The sequence below is a fragment of the Ascidiella aspersa genome, chromosome 2 (genome assembly GCF_963924565.1).
Source record: "Ascidiella aspersa chromosome 2, kaAscAspe10.2, whole genome shotgun sequence".
In the NCBI taxonomy this organism is placed as follows: domain Eukaryota; kingdom Metazoa; phylum Chordata; class Ascidiacea; order Phlebobranchia; family Ascidiidae; genus Ascidiella; species Ascidiella aspersa.
The window spans coordinates 19908255-19931596 of NC_139448.1; the positions used below are offsets into that span (position 1 = coordinate 19908255).

The 23342-nt window shown below is 35.6% G+C and overlaps 2 protein-coding genes across 3 annotated transcripts in view; both read right to left on the bottom strand.

Moving 5' to 3' along the window:
* Positions 1-13677, bottom strand: part of LOC146164247 (dynein axonemal assembly factor 1-like) — a 32945-nt gene extending 19268 nt beyond the window's left edge. For both annotated transcript variants that reach the window (XM_083381046.1, XM_083381045.1), the window contains exons 1-2: positions 13540-13677; positions 13140-13340 (exon numbers count right to left, since the gene is read on the bottom strand). In XM_083381046.1, coding sequence (XP_083237172.1) covers positions 13140-13340; positions 13540-13614 — 276 coding nt within the window. In that variant the 5' untranslated portion in view covers positions 13615-13677. The remainder of the gene's footprint in view (positions 1-13139; positions 13341-13539) is intronic.
* Positions 13678-13800: 123 nt separating this feature from the next.
* Positions 13801-22116, bottom strand: LOC146164249 (uncharacterized). The gene is made up of 8 exons (XM_083381048.1): positions 21918-22116; positions 21102-21327; positions 18955-19102; positions 18657-18721; positions 18312-18536; positions 17928-18151; positions 17079-17307; positions 13801-14519 (listed from the first exon to the last, which is right to left on the bottom strand). Exons 1-8 carry the CDS (start codon positions 22092-22094, stop codon positions 13801-13803), a joined length of 2013 nt encoding a protein of 670 aa, XP_083237174.1. The 5' UTR covers positions 22095-22116.
* Between the last annotated feature and the right edge of the window lie 1226 nt (positions 22117-23342).

Consider the following 23342-nt stretch of genomic DNA (forward strand, 5'->3'; position numbering starts at 1 on the left):
TATTATATATTTTGTTTTTTATTTTCCTTAACTTGTTTCTGCAAGCAAAAACAGATATGGGCCGAAAACTTCCCCACTTAACTTATGCCTTTGATGCGAAAGGGGTTCAAATATGGCGTAGATTTTGGGGAATGATCGAAACATATATTTGATAAATAGAATTTACGTAGATAATGCGTATGGCCATTTTATTACATTTTGACCAGCTTACTTGTTTGAAAATCAAATATTACCATTCTCTTAAAGACTAAAAATGGTTTAACGCCTATGGTTTGCTATACTTTTGCAAAACTTTTACTTTACCATGGCTTGGTCAGAGCAATCACTGTTAAAACAGGCTTTAAATCTGTAGTTTCAAACAATATGAAAAACACTATTATGTGCTCAATACGCAAACTGTTAAATCGAAAGTTTTGCTAGATGTTTAGGCCTGATGTGAGAATGCTGGTTGGAGCAAGATGCACAACAGGTGCTAACAGAGAGGCGTAGACTGCCTCAAGATTTCGCATTTAAATTTGCGGCGGTAAATACACCCTATTGACACTTGATTATTAGGCGAAGCTTATCGCGAAGTTATTGGTCGCCCGAAAAAAAGCTAACGCCGCATTGAAAGCAAGCATTATAAATGAGTCGCCGATATTCTGCTTTGAACATCTCTACTCGCAATGCTTCCCTCCGTTAATTGTACGGTGGGTGAAACTTTATTCACGGCCTTACCTCTTTGTGTACTACCGCGACAATACGATGAAATACGATTTGGAAAATATTTGAAAAAATCGTATTTGGAGAATATTTGCTATTTGCACCTCTATAGTATGTTACTCCAATCCAACATATCAACACACAATTTTAAGTTGTGTAGGCCTGGTGTTGATATATTGGATTGGAGCTGCCACCAGATTTCGCATTTAAATTTGCGGCGGTAAAATAAGTTGTTTCTTAAGACCATTAAGTAATTTTACTAAAGAGAAGCCTCTTTTTAAAATGCAAGTCGCACGAGTCCAGTTTAGGACATGCCACTTCGCACAATGAAAGTCTCACGCGCGGGACAATAAAGCGCAGCAGGCGGTGAGTCGCTTCGTCACTTCACAAGCTGGACAAAGCAAGCGAATATGAACGAATTCTGTATGAAAGTTTTTCTGCTGCTAGATGGCAGTCATTAGCTACAAAGTGCTAAAACGCAATATTTCAGGTTTTTACCCCCCAAGCAAAGGCCCCTGGGGGTGCAGCCTCATAAACTTTTACAAAGCACCTACATACTACTCTACGCCATGTCTGAAAATTTGAAAGTTCTACGATGTCTACTTTTTCTATAAAGCTTCGGACAAAAATCGGTCTGAAACATACCATAGGAAACCATAGGAAACCAAAAAAGAACTAGACGGGGGTGCGGTTGTTGTATATTTTGTCAGGGGGTATATTTTCAGGGCTTAGTGTTTATTTTCAATTTTTTCTTTATTTTATTTTTTTTATTTTATTTATTTATTTTTTTTAATATTTTGTATTGTGTACTTTATATTATATATTTTGTTTTTTATTTTCCTTAACTTGTTTCTGCAAGCAAAAACAGATATGGGCCGAAAACTTCCCCACTTAAAATATGCCTATGATGCGAAAGGGGTTCAAATATGGCGTAGAATTTGGGGAATGATCGAAACATATATTTGATAAATAGAATTTACGTAGATAATGCGTATGGTCATTTTATTAAATTTTGACCAGCTTACGTGTTTGAAAAGCAAATATTATTATTCTCTTAAAGACTAAAAATGGTTTAACGCCTATGGTTTGCTATACTTTTGCAAACTTTTACTCGGTAATTTTTTACCATGGCTTGGGCCGAGCAATCACTGTTAAAACAGGCTTTAAATCTGTAGTTTTAAACAATATGAAAAACACTATTATGTTCTCAATACGCAAACTATTAAATCGAAAGTTTTGCTAGATGTTTAGGCCTGATGTTGGTAGTATGCTGGTTGGAGCAAGATGCACGACAGGTGCTAACAGAGAGGCGTAGACTGCCTTAAGATTTCGCATTTAAACTTGCGGCGGTAAATACACCCTATTGACACTTAATTATTAGGCGAAGATTATCGCGAAGTAATTGGTCGCCCGAAAAAAAACTAACGCCGCATTGAAAGCAAGCATTATAAATGAGTCGCTGATATTCTGCTTTGAACATCTCTACTCGCAATGCTTCCCTCCGTTAATTGTACGGTGGGCGAAACTTTATTCACGGCCTTACCTCTTTGTGTATTACCGCGACAATACGGTGAAATACGATTTGGAGAATATTGGAAAAATCGTATTTGGAGAATATTTGCTATTTGCACCTGTTTAGTATGTTACTCCAATCCAACATATCAACACACAATTTTAAGTTGTGTAGGCCTGGTGTTGATATGTTGGACCAGATTTCGCATTTAAATTTGCGGCGGTAAAATAAGTTGTTTCTTAACAGCATTAAGTAATTTTACTAAAGAGAAGCCTCGTTTTAAAATGCAAGTCGCACGAGCCCAGTTGGACGTGCAACTTCGCACAATGAAAGTCTCACGCGCGGGACAATAAAGCGCAGCAGGCGGTGAGTCGCTTCGTCACTTCACAAGCTGGACAAAGCAAGCGAATATGAACGAATTCTGTATGAAAGTTTTTCTGCTGCTAGATGGCAGTCGTTAGCTAGAAAGTGCTAAAACGCAATATTTCAGGTTTTTACCCCCCAAGCAAAGGCCCCTGGGGGTGCAGCCTCATAAAATTTTACAAAGCACCTACATACCACTCTACGCCATGTCTGAAAATTTGAAGGTTTTACGATGTCTACTTTTTCTATAAAGCTTCGGACAAAAGTCGGTCTGAAACATACCATAGGAAACCATAGGAAACCATAGGAAACCAAAAAAGAACTAGACGGGGGTGCGGTTGTTGTATATTTTGTCAGGGGTTATATTTTCAGGGCTTAGTGTTTATTTTCAATTTTTACTTTTTTTATTTTATTTTATTTATTTATTTTTTTTTTTTTATATTTTGTATTGTGTACTTTATATTATATATTTATATATTTTGTTTTTTATTTTCCTTAACTTGTTTCTGCAAGCAAAAACAGATATGGGCCGAAAACTTCCCAACTTAAAATATGCCTTTAATGCGAAAGGGGTTCAAATATGCCGTAGAATTTGGGGAATGATCGAAACATATATTTGATAAATAGAATTTACTTAGATAATGCATATGGCTATTTTATTAAATTTTGACCAGCTTACGTGTTTGAAAATCAAATATTATCATTCTCTTAAAGACTAAAAATGGTTTAACGCCTATGGTTTGCTATACTTTTGCAAACTTTCAATAGGTAATTTTTTACCAGAGCTTGGTCCGAGCAATCACTGTTAAAACAGGCTTTAAATCTGTCGTTTCAAACAATATGAAAAACACTATTACGTGCCTAATACGCAAACTATTAAATCGAAAGTTTTGCTAGATAAGTTTAGGCCTGATGTTGGTATGCTGGTTGGAGCAAGATGCACAACAGGTGCTAACAGAGAGGCGTAGACTGCCTTAAGATTTCGCATTTAAACTTGCGGCGGTAAATACACCCTATTGACACTTAATTATTAGGCGAAGCTTATCGCGAAGTAATTGGTCGCCCCAAAAAATGCTGACGCCGCATTTAAAGCAAGCATTATAAATGTGTCGCCGATATTCTGCCTTGAACATCCCTACTCGAAATGCTTCCCTCCGTTAATTGTACGGTGGGTGAAACTTTATTCACGGCCTTACCTCTTTGTGTATTACCGCGACAATACGATGAAATACGATTTGGAGAATATTGGAAACATCGTATTTGGAGAATATTTGCTATTTGCACCTGTTCTGTATGTTACTCCAATCCAACATATCTACACACAATTATAAGTTGTGTATAATAATATAATAACTTATGGCTTTGAAGCGAAGGGGGTTCAAATATGGCGTAGATTTTGGCAAATGATCGAAACATACATTTGATCAATAAAAATTTACGTAGATAATGCTTACGGCCATGTTATTACATTTTGGTCAGCTAGCATGTTTAAAAAGTCAATATTTTTATTCTCTCTAAATGATTTAACGTCTATGGTTTGCTATACTTTTTCCAACTTTTACTGTGTAAATTTTTACCATGCCTTGGTCTGAGCAATCACTGTTGAAACAGAGTTTAAATCTGTAGTTTTGAGCAATATGCAAACACGTTTATGTGCCTAATAAGCCACGTTTTATATTGAAAGTTTTGCCAATTCAAATCCAATAAACGCAAGATTTATTTATTTATGACGCCATGTTATGACGTAGCTTTGTAACGTCGTCGTTAAGAATGCGTTAAACTTAAGCTTTTTGTTGTTGCGGCCCTTGTATAATTATATTTGCTTAGACCTGGTGTTGATATGTTTGAATGGTGCAACAATTACAACATGTGCTAACAGAGATGTGTACACTGCCTGTAGGATTCGCATTTAAATTTGCGGTGGTAAAATATTTTGTGTTGTAAGAGCAATAGGTTTTTTTACTTAGAGAGGCCTCTTTATGAAAGGCAAGTCGCATGTGCATAGTTTTACTAGGCAAGCCACTTCCAACACAAATGTTGCACGCGCGGGACAATAGGGCGCAGCAGGGATGCCAGCAGCCGCCTCGTCGCGACGCGAGCTGGACAAAGCAAGCGAATATGAACGAATTCTGTATTAAAGTTTTTCTGCTGCTAGATGGCTGTCGTTAGCTACAAAGTGCTAAAACGCAATATTTCAGGTTTTTACCCCTCAAGCAAAGGCCCCTGGGAGTGCAGCCTCATAAACTTTTACAAAGCACCTACATACCACTCTACGCCATGTCTGAAAATTTGAAGGTTCTACGATGTCTACTTTTTCTATAAAGCTTCGGACAAAACTCGGTCTGAAACATACCATAGGAAACCATAGGAAACCAAAAAAGAACTAGACGGGGGTGCGGTTGTTGTATATTTTGTCAGGGGATATATTTTCAGGGCTTAGTGTTTATTTTCAATTTTTACTTTATATTAATTTTTTTTTTTTTTTAATTTTTTTTTAATATTTTGTATTGTGTACTTTATATTATATATTTTGTTTTTCATTTTCCTTAACTTGTTTCTGCAAGCAAAAACAGATATGGGCCGAAAACTTCCCCACTTAAAATATGCCTTTGATGCGAAAGGGGTTCAAATATGGCGTAGAATTTGGGGAATGATCGACACATATATTTGATAAATAGAATTTACTTAGATAATGCATATGGCTATTTTATTAAATTTTGACCAGCTTACGTGTTTGAAAATCAAATATTATCATTCTCTTAAAGACTAAAAATGGCTTAACGCCTATGGTTTGCTATACTTTTGCAAACTTTCACTAGGTAATTTTTTACCATAGCTTGGTCCGAGTAATCACTGTTAAAACAGGCTTTAAATCTGTCGTTTCAAACAATATGAAAAACACTATTACGTGCCTAATACGCAAACTATTAAATCGAAAGTTTTGCTAGATAAGTTTAGGCCTGATGTTGGTATGCTGGTTGGAGCAAGATGCACAACAGGTGCTAACAGAGAGGCGTAGACTGCCTTAAGATTTCGCATTTAAACTTGCGGCGGTAAATACACCCTATTGACACTTAATTATTAGGCGAAGCTTATCGCGAAGTAATTGGTCGCCCCAAAAAATGCTGACGCCGCATTTAAAGCAAGCACTATAAATGTGTCGCCGATATTCTGCCTTGAACATCCCTACTCGAAATGCTTCCCTCCGTTAATTGTACGGTGGGTGAAACTTTATTCACGGCCTTACCTCTTTGTGTATTACCGCGACAATACGATGAAATACGATTTGGAGAATATTGGAAACATCGTATTTGGAGAATATTTGCTATTTGCACCTGTTCTGTATGTTACTCCAATCCAACATATCTACACACAATTATAAGTTGTGTATAATAATGCAATAACTTATGGCTTTGAAGCGAAGGGGGTTCAAATATGGCGTAGATTTTGGCAAATGATCGAAACATACATTAGATCAATAAAAATTTACGTAGATAATGCTTACGGCCATGTTATTACATTTTGGTCAGCTAGCATGTTTAAAAAGTCAATATTTTCATTCTCTCTAAATGATTTAACGTCTATGGTTTGCTATACTTTTTCCAACTTTTACTGTGTAAATTTTTACCATGCCTTGGTCTGAGCAATCACTGTTGAAACAGAGTTTAAATCTGTAGTTTTGAGCAATATGCAAACACGTTTATGTGCCTAATAAGCCACGTTTTATATTGAAAGTTTTGCCAATTTAAATCCAATAAACGCAAGATTTATTTATTTATGACGCCATGTTATGACGTAGCTTTGTAACGTCGTCGTTAAGAATGCGTTAAACTTAAGCTTTTTGTTGTTGCGGCCCTTGTATAATTATATTTGCTTAGACCTGGTGTTGATATGTTTGAATGGTGCAACAATTACAACATGTGCTAACAGAGATGTGTACACTGCCTGTAGGATTCGCATTTAAATTTGCGGTGGTAAAATATTTTGTGTTGTAAGAGCAATAGGTTTTTTTACTTAGAGAGGCCTCTTTATGAAAGGCAAGTCGCATGTGCATAGTTTTACTAGGCAAGCCACTTCCAACACAAATGTTGCACGCGCGGGACAATAGGGCGCAGCAGGGATGCCAGCAGCCGCCTCGTCGCGACGCGAGCTGGACAAAGCAAGCGAATGTGAACGAATTCTGTATGAAAGTTTTTCTGCTGCTAGATGGCTGTCGTTAGCTACAAAGTGCTAAAACGCAATATTTCAGGTTTTTACCCCCCAAGCAAAGGCCCCTGGGAGTGCAGCCTCATAAACTTTTACAAAGCACCTACATACCACTTTACGCCATGTCTGAAAATTTGAAGGTTCTACGATGTCTACTTTTTCTATAAAGCTTCGGACAAAAAGCGGTCTGAAACATACCATAGGAAACCAAAAAAGAACTAGACGGGGGTGCGGTTGTTGTTTATTTTGTCAGGGGGTATACTTTCAAGGTTTAGTGTTATTTTTTTTTAATTTTTAATTTTTTTTTTTTTCAATTTTTTTTTTAATATTTTTGATTGACTTAATTATTTATTTTTATTTTTCAATATTTTTATTTTTTAATGTTTTTATTGTTATTATTTATTTTTTTTATTTAGTTTTTTTTGATTTTTGTTTTAATTTTTAATTTTTTATGTTTTATTTTTATTTTCATTTTTTTTTTTATTTAATACTTTTTATTTTTTAATATTTTGTATTGTGTATTTTATATTATATATTTTGTTTTTCATTTCCCTTAACTTGTTTCTGCAAGCAAAAACAGATATGGGCCGAAAAATTCCCCACTTAAGCCTTTGATGCGAAAGGGATTCAAATATGGCGTAGATTTTGGGAAATGATCGAAACATATATTTGATAAATAGAATTTACGTAGATAGTGTGTATGGCCATTTTATTACATTTTGGCCAGCTTACGTGTTTGAAAAACAAATATTATCATTCTCCCAAAGACTTAAAATGGTTTAACGCCTATGGTTTGCTATACTTTTGCAAACTTTTACTCGGTAAATTTTTACCATGGCTTGGTCCGAGCAATCACTGTTAAAACAGACTTTAAATCTGTAGTTTTAAACAATATGAAACACACTATTATGTTCTCAATACGCAAACTATTAAATCGAAAGTTTTGCTAGTTGTTTAGGCCTGATGTTGGTAGGTTGGTTGGAGCAACATGCACAACAGGTGCTAACAGAGAGGCGTACACTGCCTTAAGATTTCGCATTTAAATTTGCAGCGGACACTTGATTATTAGGCGAAGCTTATCGCAAAGTAATTGGTCGCCCGAAAAAATGCTGACGCTGCATTTAAAGCAAGCATTATAAATGTGTCGCCGATATTCTGCTTTGAACATCTCTACTCGCAATGCTTCCCTCCGTTAATTGTACGCTGGGTGAAACTTTATTCACGGCCTTACCTCTTTGTGTATTACCGCGACAATACGATGAAATACGATTTGGAGAATATTGGAAACATCGTATTTGGAGAATATTTGCTATTTGCACCTGTTCTGTATGTTACTCCAATCCAACATATCTACACACAATTATAAGTTGTGTATAATAATATAATAAATTATGGCTTTGAAGCGAAGGGGGTTCAAATATGGCGTAGATTTTGGCAAATGATCGAAACATACATTTGATCAATAAAAATTTACGTAGATAATGCTTACGGCCATGTTATTACATTTTGGTCAGCTAGCATGTTTAAAAAGTCAATATTTTCATTCTCTCTAAATGATTTAACGTCTATGGTTTGCTATACTTTTTCCCACTTTTACTGTTTAAATTTTTACCATGCCTTGGTCTGAGCAATCACTGTTGAAACAGAGTTTAAATCTGTAGTTTTGAGCAATATGCAAACACGTTTATGTGCCTAATAAGCCACGTTTTATATTGAAAGTTTTGCCAATTTAAATCCAATAAACGCAAGATTTATTTATTTATGACGCCATGTTATGACGTAGCTTTGTAACGTCGTCGTTAAGAATGCGTTAAACTTAAGCTTTTTGTTGTTGCGGCCCTTGTATAATTATATTTGCTTAGACCTGGTGTTGATATGTTTGAATGGTGCAACAATTACAACATGTGCTAACAGAGATGTGTACACTGCCTGTAGGATTCGCATTTAAATTTGCGGTGGTAAAATATTTTGTGTTGTAAGAGCAATAGGTTTTTTTACTTAGAGAGGCCTCTTTATGAAAGGCAAGTCGCATGTGCATAGTTTTACTAGGCAAGCCACTTCCAACACAAATGTTGCACGCGCGGGACAATAGGGCGCAGCAGGGATGCCAGCAGCCGCCTCGTCGCGACGCGAGCTGGACAAAGCAAGCGAATATGAACGAATTCTGTATGAAAGTTTTTCTGCTGCTAGATGGCTGTCGTTAGCTACAAAGTGCTAAAATGCAATATTTCAGGTTTTTACCCCCCAAGCAAAGGCCCCTGGGAGTGCAGCCTCATAAACTTTTACAAAGCACCTACATACCACTCTACGCCATGTCTGAAAATTTGAAGGTTCTACGATGTCTACTTTTTCTATAAAGCTTCGGACAAAAGTCGGTCTGAAACAAACCATAGGAAACCAAAAAAGAACTAGACGGGGGTGCGGTTGTTGTTTATTTTGTCAGGGGGTATACTTTTAAGGTTTAGTGTTATTTTTTTTATATATTTTTTTTTTTTTCAATTTTCATTTTTTAATATTTTTAGTTGACTTAAATATTTATTTTTATTTTTCAATATTTTTATTTTTTAATATTTTTATTTTTATTTTTTTTTTGATTTGATTTAATTTTTTTTTTTTTTTCGTTTTTTTTTTTTGTTTCTTTAATACTTTTTTTTCAATATTTTGTATTGTGTATTTTATATTATATATTTTGTTTTTCATTTTCCTTAACTTGTTTCTGCAAGCAAAAACAGATATGGGCCGAAAAATTCCCCAGCACTTAACTTATGCCTTTTATGCGAAAGGGGTTCAAATATGGCGTACATTTTGGCAAATGATCGAAACATATATTTGATAAATAGAATTTACGTAGATAATGTGCATGGCCATTTTATTACATTTTGGCCAGCTTACGTGTTTGAAAAGCAAATATTATCATTCTTCTAAAGACTTAAATTGGTTTAACGCCTATGGTTTGCTATACTTTTGCAAACTTTTACTCGGTAAATTTTTACCATGGCTTGGTCCGAGCAATCACTGTTAAAACAAGCTTTAACTCTGTAGTTTCAAACAATATGAAAAACACTATTATGTTCTCAATACGCAAACTATTAAATCGAAAGTTTTGCTAGATGTTTAGGCCTGATGTTGGTAGTATGCTGGTTGGAGCAAGATGCACGACAGGTGCTAACAGAGAGGCGTAGACTGCCTTAAGATTTCGCATTTAAACTTGCGGCGGTAAATACACCCTATTGACACTTAATTATTAGGTGAAGATTATCGCGAAGTAATTGGTCGCCCGAAAAAAAACTAACGCCGCATTGAAAGCAAGCATTATAAATGAGTCGACGATATTCTGCTTTGAACATCTCTACTCGCAATGCTTCCCTCCGTTAATTGTACGGTGGGTGAAACTTTATTCACGGCCTTACCTCTTTGTGTATTACCGCGACAATACGATGAAATACGATTTGGAGAATATTGGAAAAATCGTATTTGGAGAATATTTGCTATTTGCACCTGTATAGTATGTTACTCCAATCCAACATATCAACACACAATTTCAAGTTGTGTAGGCCTGGTGTTGATATGTTGGATTAGAGTTACCACCAGATTTCGCATTTAAATTTGCGGCGGTAAAATAAGTTGTTTCTTAAAAGCATTAAGTAATTTTACTAAAGAGAAGCCTCGTTTTAAAATGCAAGTCGCACGAGTCCAGTTTAGGACGTGCCACTTCGCACAATGAAAGTCTCACGCGCGGGACAATAAAGCCCAGCAGGCGGTAAGTCGCTTCGTCACTTCACAAGCTGGACAAAGCAAGCGAATATGAACGAATTCTGTATGAAAGTTTTTTCTGCTGCTAGATGGCAGTCGTTAGCTAGAAAGTGCTAAAACGCAATATTTCAGGTTTTTACCCCCCAAGCAAAGGCCCCTGGGGGTGCAGCCTCATAAACTTTTACAAAGCACCTACATACCACTCTACGCCATGTCTGAAAATTTGAAGGTTCTACGATGTCTACTTTTTCTATAAAGCTTCGGACAAAACTCGGTCTGAAACATACCATAGGAAACCATAGGAAACCATAGGAAACCATAGGAAACCAAAAAAGAATAACGGCAAAAACAAGATATGTCCCGAAAATAAATTTTCGGCCCATATAATAACGGCAAAAACAAGATATGTCCCGAAAATAAATTTTCGGCCCATATAATAACGGCAGATATGGGCCGAAAACTTCCCCACTTAAAATATGCCTTTGATGCGAAAGGGGTTCAAATATGGCGTAGTACTTGGGGAATGATCGAAACATATATTTGATAAATAGAATTTACGTAGATAATGTGTATGGCCATTTTATTACATTTTGGCCAGCTTACGTGTTTGAAAAGCAAATATTATCATTCTCCTAAAGACTTAAAATGGTTTAACGCCTATGGTTTGCAATACTTTTGCAAACTTTTACTGGGTAAATTTTTACCATGGCTTGGTCCGAGCAATCACTGTTAAAACAGACTTTAAATCTGTAGTTTCAAACAATATGAAACACACTATTATGTGCCTAATACGCAAACTATTAAATCGAAAGTTTTGCTAGTTGTTTAGGCCTGATATTGGTATGTTGGTTGGAGCAACATGCACAACAGGTGCTAACAGAGAGGCGTACACTGCCTTAAGATTTCGCATTTAAATTTGCGGCGGTAAATACACCCTATTGACACTTCATTATTAGGCGAAGATTATCGCAAAGTAATTGGTCGCCCCAAAAAATGCTGCTTCTGCCTTGAACATCCCTACTCGAAATGCTTCCCTGCATTAATTGTACGGTGGGTGAAACTTTATTCACGGCCTTACCTCTTTTTGTATTACCGCGACAATACGATGAAATACAATTTGAAGAATATTTGAAAAAATCGTATTTGGAGAATATTTGCTATTTGCACCTGTTCTGTATGTTACTCCAATCCAACATATCAACACACAATTATAAGTTGTGTATAATAATGCAATAACTTATGGCTTTGAAGCGAAAGGGGTTCAAATATGGCGTAGATTTTGGGAAATGATCGAAACATATATTTGATCAATAAAAATTTACGTAGATAATGCTTACGGCCATGTTATTACATTTTGGTCAGCTAGCATGTTTAAAAAGACAATATTTTCATTCTCTCTATTGATTTAACGTCTATGGTTAGCTATCCTTTTTCCAACTTTTACTGGGTAAATTTTTACCATGCCTTGGTCTGAGCAATCACTGTTGAAACAGAGTTTAAATCTGTAGTTTTGAGCAATATGCAAACACGTTTATGTGCCTAATAAGCCACGTTTTATATTGAAAGTTTTGCCAATTCAAATCCAATAAACGCAAGATTTATTTATTTATGACGCCATGTTATGACGTAGCTTTGTAACGTCGTCGTTAAGAATGCGTTAAACTTAAGCTTTTTGTTGTTGCGGCCCTTGTATAATTATATTTGTTTAAGCCTGGTGTTGATATGTTTGAATGGTGCAACAATTACAACAGGTGCTAACAGAGATGTGTCCACTGCCTCAAGGATTCGCATTTAAATTTGCGGTGGTAAAATATTTTGTGTTGTAAGAGCAATAGTTTTTTTTACTTAGAGAGGCCTCTTTATGAAAGGCAAGTCGCATGCGCCTAGTTTTACTAGGCAAGCCACTTCGAACCAAATCGTTGCACGCGCAGGACAATGAGGCACAGCAGGGATGCCAGCAGCCGCCTCGTCGCGAGCTGAACAAAGCAAGTGAATGAAAGCATTCTGTATTGAAGTTTTTCTGCCGCTAGATAGTAGTAGATAGCTGTTATGAACTAAAATGATGACGTAACACTTTTATTTTTTGTCCCCCAATTGGAGGTGCCTAGGGGTGCAGCCTCATAAACCTCTACATAGCACCTTCATACCACTCTACGCCATTGCTGAAAATTTAAAAGTTCTACGATGTTCACTTTTTCTATAATGCTCTGGACAAAAATCGGTCTGAAACATGCCATAGCAAACCATAGCAAACCATATGAAACCAAAAAAAAACAACGGCAAAAACAAGATATGCCCCGAAAATAAATTTTCGGCCCATATAAATAGCGGCAAAAACAAGATATGTCCCGAAAATAAATTTTCGGCCCATATAATAACGGCAAAAACAAGATATGTCCCGAAAATAAATTTTCGGCCCATATAAATAGCGGCAAAAACAAGATATGTCCCGAAAAGAAATTTTCAGCCCATATAATAATATGGACGCTGGACTTGGGAAATTCCCTACTAAGGACTAAACAACCAGTTACTTTTCTCTGGTTTAACAAAACAGAAACACTAAACTACATGCAAAGAACTTCAATACGGGTTAAAAGTATACCTCAACTGTGGAAACTGATCCAGCGGTCGACGTCACGTCAGAAAAAATTTCGTCGTCTGTGATTTCGACAGATGTTTCATGCTTATTGGTGAAATTATTTTCGATTTGATCAATTTGAATGACGGTGTCGGACGTATCGGTGTCACACGTTGCATTCGCGTTAGCAGTATCCACATCGTTTGTTATAATGGCATCACAATTCTAAAAAATGGTGTTTGATAAGCAAAATTGTTCATAGCCAGAGAATTGAGAGGCTACATTTAGATACAAAATTGTTACAAATCTGTATGTATTTCTAAAGTGCACTTATATTTGCGAAGTTGGTCGCTTAGTACAAAGGACAAGTGGCAATTTCATAAATATTGTTGAGCTTAGTGTGATCTGCTGTTACATTTCTTACCTGGGCTTCTGTAAGTTGCTCGCTTTGAAGGGTTGGCGGCAAAATATCATCTGGGAGTTCAACAATTAAAGGCATTTTTTTATAAAAAATTATACCGACTAGCTAAAATAAAGGTAAATATACGCACTGTAATTTTTTGGAAAATTAACATGTTTGTTCAGTAATAAAAATCAATGAAAGCACAAATTTGGAATGTAAAACAGTGAAACACGGTTGGTCACAGTATTATTTATCTGTTCTTTAAAGCAAGAAATAAGCTTATCATGGATACACAGATTCGTACTCAATAAGAGCAAACGGAAGTGCTTGATCAACATTAAACACAATGTATTCACTGAAACCAACACTCCAAGAAGAATAGGGCGGTTTCGTGTGGTTCAAATAATCCATATCCGCCAATCGACCTCGTGTTAAAACAGATTCGAAACCTGCAGGCGCTGTATTTCTATCGTTGTCCAAGGCTGTGACCGTTTGTGTGGTGCCCAGACACACCTTTGCTACCAGGATTTTACTCATGGGTGAGAATCTCGAAGCAGCACGCGCATGTCGTGTGAAGTAGAGGCCACGTCCGTGTTCGCTTTGAGAAAAATCATCTTCCGAGAACCCCTCACTCAAGATTTCCAACATGCGAGCGCTGGTGATTTTATCTTGCGTACCGCAAAAGTATAAATTGGCGACCAGGTCAGGCTGCTTGCATTTATTAATACGAGCTTCGTTTTGAAGGATTAATTCCTGTGTAGGTGTAGCTGGGATTATATTGACGACCTTGGTGACGCCATACACTGTGCCACTAAAGTTATACTCTCCACTGTCCATGCTTGTGATAAAGCTGTTGGTTATTTCGAGTAGCTGCAGTTCCCTAAGTTCGTAACTCTTTTGCAGATTGGGGTCTGCGTCAGATTTCTTTTGTTGTAAGGAATAGCTAGGTGTTTCGGTAAAACCGGAAGAGTTGTCTTGTGCAGACGACGATTCGCAGAAATCTGAAAACGCAAAATAGGTATAAAATATTTTTTTAAACTATAGTGTATAATTATTTTTGGTTTGATACAAAATCGTCTCTTCAATCATCACAGCTGTGGCCCGTAGTGTGAATATGGGCCATGTGTAAAACAAAAACAAAATCTGAATTAGCAATATGTTTTTGATATTAAGTACCACAAACTTATTTAACAAAATTATATGAGGAGGTATTTAGACCCAATAGTTCTAACTTTTAAGAGCCAATCAAACGTAAGAAAATATCAAGCTGGTAAAATGTTGCCAGTCTCTCCTCTATATTAAAAGTGATATAGTAAAACAACGCTAAAGTATTTTTTTAATTGATTACCTAATTATGATAAAACAGGGCGAAAAATGTGCCGACGAATAACTAATATAGAATACAAACGCAGACAATAAGCAGATTTAAAGGATTAAAATTTACCTCCTGTAGCCTTCTAAGATAAAACTTACCCCCATGTTTATGGGGCGAATTTTTTTCGAAAAGATATACCACAACGAGTGAACAAAAATCTCCCTGTGATTTTTTTGCTACTTTCGTGACCGATTTGTGTGTTCGTCAGATTATTGTGGTACAGTTGAGGTAAAGGGTTGGACACCAGGCCATGGCTCTCATGAAAACTATATTTTTCACAATTTTAAAAATGTAACTGCAAGCAGTTTTTTTTTAATCTTTCATTCTACAGCTTTGTTTTGTTCTATATTGTAGGCATATTTGAGCCCAAAGTCTCTGTACATAGCATTCTACTGTGTGTTTAAGACGCAAGAAACCTTTGAGCTAAAACAAATTTATAAAATGTGTTAAGAAACAACAAAAACGTAAACCAGATTCGCCACGTGCCATAGTGAAGGAAAATATGCTTCTATTTTTCGTAACACGGCGATATCGTATTCAACTATACAACATTAAATGCACGTTACAATGGTTATGCAGCATCAACTTCACTTTGCAGTCAGCGAATATTTTTTGTTAGTTGCGGCGCTTATACTATTTTGAGGTGAATGGGCCTGGTATAAACGATATATACATTACATATACTATAGGGCGAATATTGTGCATGCCACAATTCAGGTGCCGTGGCCGTATGTGAAATTGCAGTCAAGGAAAAAAAGAGTATTTCATGTAAAGTTAGTAAATGATTTAAACTTAGTCACAAAAAGCTACGTGGAAAGTGGATTGTTATTTCTTGAAGTGAATAGTTAATTCAAGTCATAATTTCGCTATGTTTAAAGAAAAATTACAAGGAAATATCAATAAAAGCTTGAGAAGCGCACCGCTCCGAACAAAAATCAGTCAGCAAGGTCTAAAACTTTAATACAAATATGCATTTCGCCTATAAATGGCATCATCAGTTTGTCTGTACAAATAAATAGTAAAAAATTAAAATATTAAAATATAAATGTAAAATAAATTTATAAAATACATCCAAGATGAACAAAGACAAAGACAGTCTGCGTAAAAACCCCAACCACTACAGTAAAACAAAAGCAAAAGGAGCATGCGATACGTGTAGCGACCACAGAAAGCCACTGATAAAAACACGGCCCAGAGGGAAGCGGTATGAGAATCAGTGACGTAGCAAAACACGGTAGATGAGAAAAGGTGGAAAGGCAAAAGCAAACCTAAAACCACAGTTAGACAAGAAAACGGATATGGCTCATATTCCGAAATGGAACGGCACAACGCAAAAACGAAAACACAAATCCGCAAAGATATATATAAAAATTATATATAAAAAAAATCGTTGAAGAGCCAGACACCAGCAAGCTCGATGAATGTGAGGCTAAATGGCTCAAACTCACCAGAGCCTCAATTAACATTCAAAAAATGATATTACCCCAAATTCGGTCCCTTTTTTATATATAATTTTTATATATATCTTTGCGGATTTGTGTTTTCGTTTTTGCGTTGTGCCATTCCATTTCGGAATATGAGCCATATCCGTTTTCTTGTCTAACTGTGGTTTTAGGTTTGCTTTTGCCTTTCCACCTTTTCTTATCTACCGTGTTTTGCTACGTCACTGATTCTCATACCGCTTCCCTCTGGGCCGTGTTTTTATCAGTGGCTTTCTGTGGCCGCTACACGTATCGCATGCTCCTTTTGCTTTTGTTTTACTGTAGTGGTTGGGGTTTTTACGCAGACTGTCTTTGTCTTTGTTCATCTTGGATGTATTTTATAAATTTATTTTACATTTATATTTTAATATTTTAATTTTTTACTATTTATTTGTACAGACAAACTGATGATGCCATTTATAGGCGAAATGCATATTTGTATTAAAGTTTTAGACCTTGCTGACTGATTTTTGTTCGGAGCGGTGCGCTTCTCAAGCTTTTATTAATAAATTTTAGAACTTTTATCGTCGGCATTATGTGTTCTGTTGGAGGGCCAGATTCTGTTGTTAATACACATACAAAGGAAATATCAAGTAATAGTAAAAATACACAAGCAAGTAATGCGAAAAGTTGATGAGTAAGTATTTAAGTAATTACTAAATTAAATTCAAATCTAGGCATACTTAACAATAAGTTACACTTACCATCTACATCGCGTGACAAAACTTGTTCCTCTAATTCTATCATTGCGTCCCGCAGTTTACCGATTCGATTCCTGAGAATGCTCTCGCTAGACTCCAACCTCACCTCCCTGACAGCTTCGAGTTCGCATTGCAACTTTCTCACCTGATCTTCTCGAAATCCTAACTTTGCCCTCAAAGTAAGAATCTCCTGTCTCATTCTTCGGATGAGCAACGCTTGCGACTGGTAGGCCTGTGAAATGAAACGAAGGCATTTTGAATAAAATACTTAATTCATGATAAACATATTTCGTTGAACAATGCAGCAACTAGCCATGAAAGTGTCAAACGTATGTTAAGTATGCACAACAAAGTTGAAATACGCATTAGTACTTGAATTAAGCGTTTTGGCGTTGGTCGCGCTGGTTGTGTTTGCTTCTGGGGGAGGGGAATTTATGAGTACTGTTTTTCCGAAAACAATGACGTCCTTTAAATACATCGCGACCTGGGCGGCGTAAAGATTGGTGATACCACAAAATAGATATTTTATGCTGTGGAAAAGTCACTTTTCGTTTTACCGAATTATTAGGTTTTTAAACCGTTTGTGTCTTGTACACAAAACTCTCAGTAGATTTACGAAATGAAATCTGTACAAAAAAAGTGTTTTCTAGAATACTCTTTAGGGAGGTATGTCACTCCGTTACCCAATAAGATAACTTGATTATGGTAACTTATGTCTGTGCTATCATTATAAAAGTTAGTATAGTCTCTAGTGTATAAAATGTTATAAATAAAAAAACATAAAAATAATATTTTGAATGCATTTTTTTTTTCAAAAAGACTGAAAATAATGTTTCCAGCACCAATTCTTACCTGAAGGCTTTTCTCCCTCCAAAGTGCAAGTTCCAATTCCATTTCTTTAAGATCAAGGTCGGGTAATAAAGTGGGGTCGTCTTCATATGTGTTTAGGTTTAGGAGATGTATGCCGCTACTTGAAGAGGAAACATACGAAGGCAGGTAGCACATACGCTTGCTGTTAAACCAAACGTCACCAATATGTGCATAAGAACTGTTAAGAAGGACGTCATCCGTGAAACCTTAAAATAAAAGTCTTAAAAAATTTTCATATTAAAATAAAAGTTTAAAAACACTTTTATATTAACACACCCGTCACATAATTAAAAAGAGGAAGGATCCATATTTTTTTCTTAATTGAAAAGACACAAACAATACGTTTTAAATAACTCTAAATAATACCTTCTTTTTCAAAAAAACCAATTGCATTTTGGTCAGCATTGACAACAACTACATCACTTCCTCCCGTAACAGTTGGATCGTGGATTTGTTTTATCATGAAATGACCAACACCAAAAGAACGGTATTTCTTTCTTACAGCAATCAGTGTAACCTGAGTCACCCGCTGACCAGGCTTTTCATACGATCTTTCAAATGTAGAACAGCCAATGAGGCGCTTTTCAACACCTGATTGTATACTAAGAGATAACCGACAAAATATATTTTGTGTTTATCAACTCCTATTTTTGTATATAAAACACAAGTAAACTAATCCAGTAAAAGTCAGTCGTAAAAAAAAACACTAACCTATAAGTTCTCTTGGAAGTTTCTTTTTTCTGTCGTCTTCTTCTAGATTATTTGACTGAAGAAATCTGTTTAAATTCAAAAAAGTTTAATTACTTATATAATTTCACTATAAAGTTTGATTTTGTTTATGTGCAATGTGGATCCCGGTAAAAATATCTACAAAATAAATATTAATATATATACATTACAATTACAAATGTCATATATATATATATGTATATTATGTCAAATTGTTAGCAGCAAGAACATTTACTTGAATAGTTGGAAATATTACTCACAGGAGAGTAATAGTAATTACCTCTTACGTCTTTCAGATCGTTCTTGAACTGATGCTAAAAAACGAGGAATATCTGACAAAAAATTGTCTTCTCCATCTTCTTCCTCTTCATCACTTGATTCAATGTCGCTGAACAGATTTACAGTTTGGGACATGGTTTGAGATGCAACTGCACAAACATAGTTTTAGGGCATAATTTATAAAGTAATACTCAGCATAAGTATAAGGTTTTTCATAATGTATAAGAGTTATGAAACAAAAAATTGGGTAATCGCATAAGGTACCGCATTTTTATCTCCTGTTTTGTGTCGTTTTGCTCTGCGTAGTGTTAAGCATGGTGCTGTTGCATTCCCTTACGATGACATTGTGCATAGGTAGCCAAAATGTCAAAGAAAAAAAAAAGTGACTAAGGGTTTATTTCAGTATACTATGCCTGGAAGCAAAAGCATATTTACATAGTTTCATGTATGGCCATTTACAGGAGTATTAAACGAAAGGGGTCGGCAACCTTTCGTATGCAATGTGCCAGTTTAGGAATAATTTCAAAATATCAACAACTCGTGTGTCAAACATTTTTCTATTGCTTTTGTACTGGCAACCAGGGCTCCGGAGTCGGTTAAAAAGAACCAGAGTTTGACCTCGGCTAAATGTACAATTTTATCGAGTCCCAAATCCGACTCAAACTTTACTTCTACAGCCTATATTTCATTGAGTTACGTAACTAAAATAAGAATAGCCATCTACTCATAGGGGTCATGGAAAATATGCCACCATATGCTACTCCGCCTTAACAATTTACAGTTTGCTGCCTTATTAGTTTTGACATTTGGTACTGTGCATGCGCACACACCGGACTTTACACAGTCTTACTTGAGTCCAACTCTGCAGCCCTGCTGTGATCTGACATCTAATTTATGTATCTCGGGAGACGCTATTAAACCTAATTTCATAAGTTTGATTCTATAAAAATACCCTAACCCAGCTGCAAAAAAAACGAACTGTCACGAACACAACTGTGCCCGCTATTTTGAAATATACTTCTATGCTTTTCCGTCGATACCTAGAGTTGCTAACAATCAGGTTTGCTTTTAACTTGGTTTCTCAGTTGCACAAAACACACATGCTTACTTTTAATGTAGAATGACCTTCTTTCACGCAGTAAACATCATGCCAGTTTTAGGGCGAAGTGGTAGTGATTTAATGGTTGCACTTTGTCAAGGCGATATAACATGCGCGTTAAATCATTTGGCATGTCCATAAAAATCATCTCCAGAGGGTTGCCAACCACTGTTTTACGGTGTTCAATGCACTTGTTGAATTTGCGTTTGTAATTGCACAAGCTTATATTGGTAGTGATTTACCAGATAATTGGTCTTATGTGTTTGGTGTTTAATATGTTTTTGTAAGTACAAGTCCAGTAGGTCTAATAACAATAACCAAATTTTGCTAAATGCAGTAAGATGCAAAGTCATCACCTCACAAATATAGGGTATATTGCCCTATTTACTGAGCTATGCAGGTTCAGCGGTTAAACAAGTTAATGTGCCATTTAATTGAAGGGAACAACATGTTTAATGATATTTATTGGCAAATATATATAGAACCCTAGTGCTACAATGAATATTTAGCAAAAAATCTGTATTATAAGGTGAATGCCTTGATCCTTTCAGCTAGATATGACTGACTTTGGAATAGTTTGGCATTATAAATTAGGTTTCAAAATGTTTCTGACTTTACACATATTGTTGTATACAACACATATTTAATTGAATATATAGTAAGAACTGCAAAATAGGGCGCTCGTCTAGAATCCTACCACAACAAACATTATTTTGGTTAGGGTGCCGGTTAGCGTTTGGGTTTGGGTGAGTCCAGTAATAGTGTTAAACAATATTACTTGACCTACCCACACCCAAACACTAACCGACACCCTAACCCACATATTATGCATTGCTTAATAATCATTTCAACGTTGTGGTAGGATTCTAGACCAGCGCCCAAAATAGCATTATCCATAAGTAGTATATAAGCACAACAATTATTAAGATATATATTTAATATAATAATCGCTGGCTTACATTATCTCTCCCTAAACATAATATATCGGGATACTTCAATTTATGTCAGTCAGATGAATAGCATTATACTTCCTGCTTTGATTAACCCACCTATTTCATTTTTAATCTTTTGAAATTCTGGTAGTTCTATTGAATTTTCAATATGGTAAGCTGAAGATTGAAGTGCTTCATCTTCAGAGCGAAACATTAGTATTGTTTTGGACCATTTTTCACAAAGTGTTGGATAAATTATATCCTCAGTTAGTTCCGGTAATGCAACTTCATACAGATGTGCAGCAGCATGTAACAAATCAAGGTTCTCAATTCCTTCAACAATCTTAATCAAACACAATTAACAGTGTTTAAAGCAAAAAATCGCTCAAACGCACATAACTTAAGTCGCGCTAACGGTTTTTAGTATAGAACTCCATCTTCACCCGTGGAAATGTTACAAATAACGTTATTACAGCTGCGCAAATTTGGGCAGAAATGTTATTACAGCCGTGCAATTTTAAGCTGCAAAATCGTCTCCCCCACGCAAAATCCAAAGTTTCCAATCTGGGTTGCGGCCAGTAATGTTTCAAAGCAATATAAAAGCTCAGTTGTTACAAAACAGACAAGGAATATACTAACAAAAATGTATTTCTTAGATATTCATGACAAATTTTAGACAAACACAGTCACAACAACCTGTTGTTGATAATGCCTAACTATATTCCAAGATTTACACATCATAACAAGCCAGGATATCATTACAAATCATTGGGATATCTTTGTAAACAGGGCATGTGAAACACACATTGAGCATGACAATCAGAATAACATGTATGGAATATATAAGAATGTGGAGTTTCATGATGGTAAACCTTCATAAAGAAATGAAAATTATACTTTTTCTATAAATGTTATTTTATATAAAATACCTACATGCCCTGAAACTTTGTTGTTGCCTTTAAGCAGTCTTTGAAAATCTACCACAACCGGAAGAACGGTAATGGTTTTGTTAATTATATCATTAGTATCCAAATCTGTTGCATTCTTCAATTTTTTTGTTTTTTGTGTCAGAGTTATTGAGGGTAATTGCAATACTATTTGAGAAGACATAATAATATCGAAATTTACTTAATTTGTCTAAAATAGAAAAAAATAAGTTACATGGCTGCATATTGCAAAAAAAAATCGAAAAACCATTAACATAAGTTAAACAGAGACGAAAATAAGCCTACGACTTTAACTGTTAAAACTTAAACACAACAGCGCTAAGCGCTTCTGCGTCTTGAATTTCCAAGGAAACTGAATAGTTTACTCAGGCTTGACGAAACTATTTTGTAGGTAATATTTTTATTTTGCATTTTTGGTTACGTACGCGCCAAACGGCAAAAATAAAAATAAATAGTAAATAATACGCTACAACAATACATTTGCATAATTTTAGTTCTATTCAAACTTGTTATTTAAATTAAAAGTCACTTAGTGATCACGTACCACCTTAAACGCCCGCAGCCCGAAGTTTGTCGAAAATTTATCCGCCATTAAATCTAGGTTAAAAAGGCCTTAACTTAAAATGAGGGAAACTGAGGCATTTTTATTAATTTGTCACAAAAAAGGTGTCAGGAACTCTTTAAAAAAGTAGCATACCTGAAAAAACACCGAGTCTAAGACGCCATAATGACGTCATCAATATTCGCTATATGACCCCGAAAATTCAACATACTTTTAAACGCTTGAGAACGGTCTTAGACTAAAAAATACTCTGTATACATGCAAAATCAGAATATAGGTTTTCCAATAAAAGGTGATTTATAGTAGGGCAATTATTTTTTGACCTGAAAATTAAGAAATTTTGACCTAAAAAATTTAAATTTCGACAAATTCTGATAAAAGTACGTTTAAAAATAGTACAAACATCATGCACTGTAATATGTGTCATTTAAGCGGAAATGAAATGGCAACTTTAGATTTTAAATTGCAACTTTAGTAATGCGAACTTATAATATTTTCTGGCGTAATAATTGGCTTCCTAATGTAAGATTGTTGGTCGTTGTTCCATTTCACCGTTTTATACGCTGTAAAATGTTTGTATATTTAAAGCAGGGATCGGAAACCTACGGACCGCGGGCCGGATCCGCCAATGTAATTCATCCGGCTCGCCGCCTCTTTGACAAACTAAACAAGAGTTAATTTTAAATAATTTTTGACTATTTTAACAACGTTAGTGCGAAAAAAAGCGAATGATCTTTCTACGTCCGGTTTGTTTACGATTTGATGCTGTCTTTTGAAATAGATCAGCGCTTTTTTACTGTTGCGCCGTGGAAGGCTGCCAAATGCGCGGACAGATGGAAAACGTGTCAA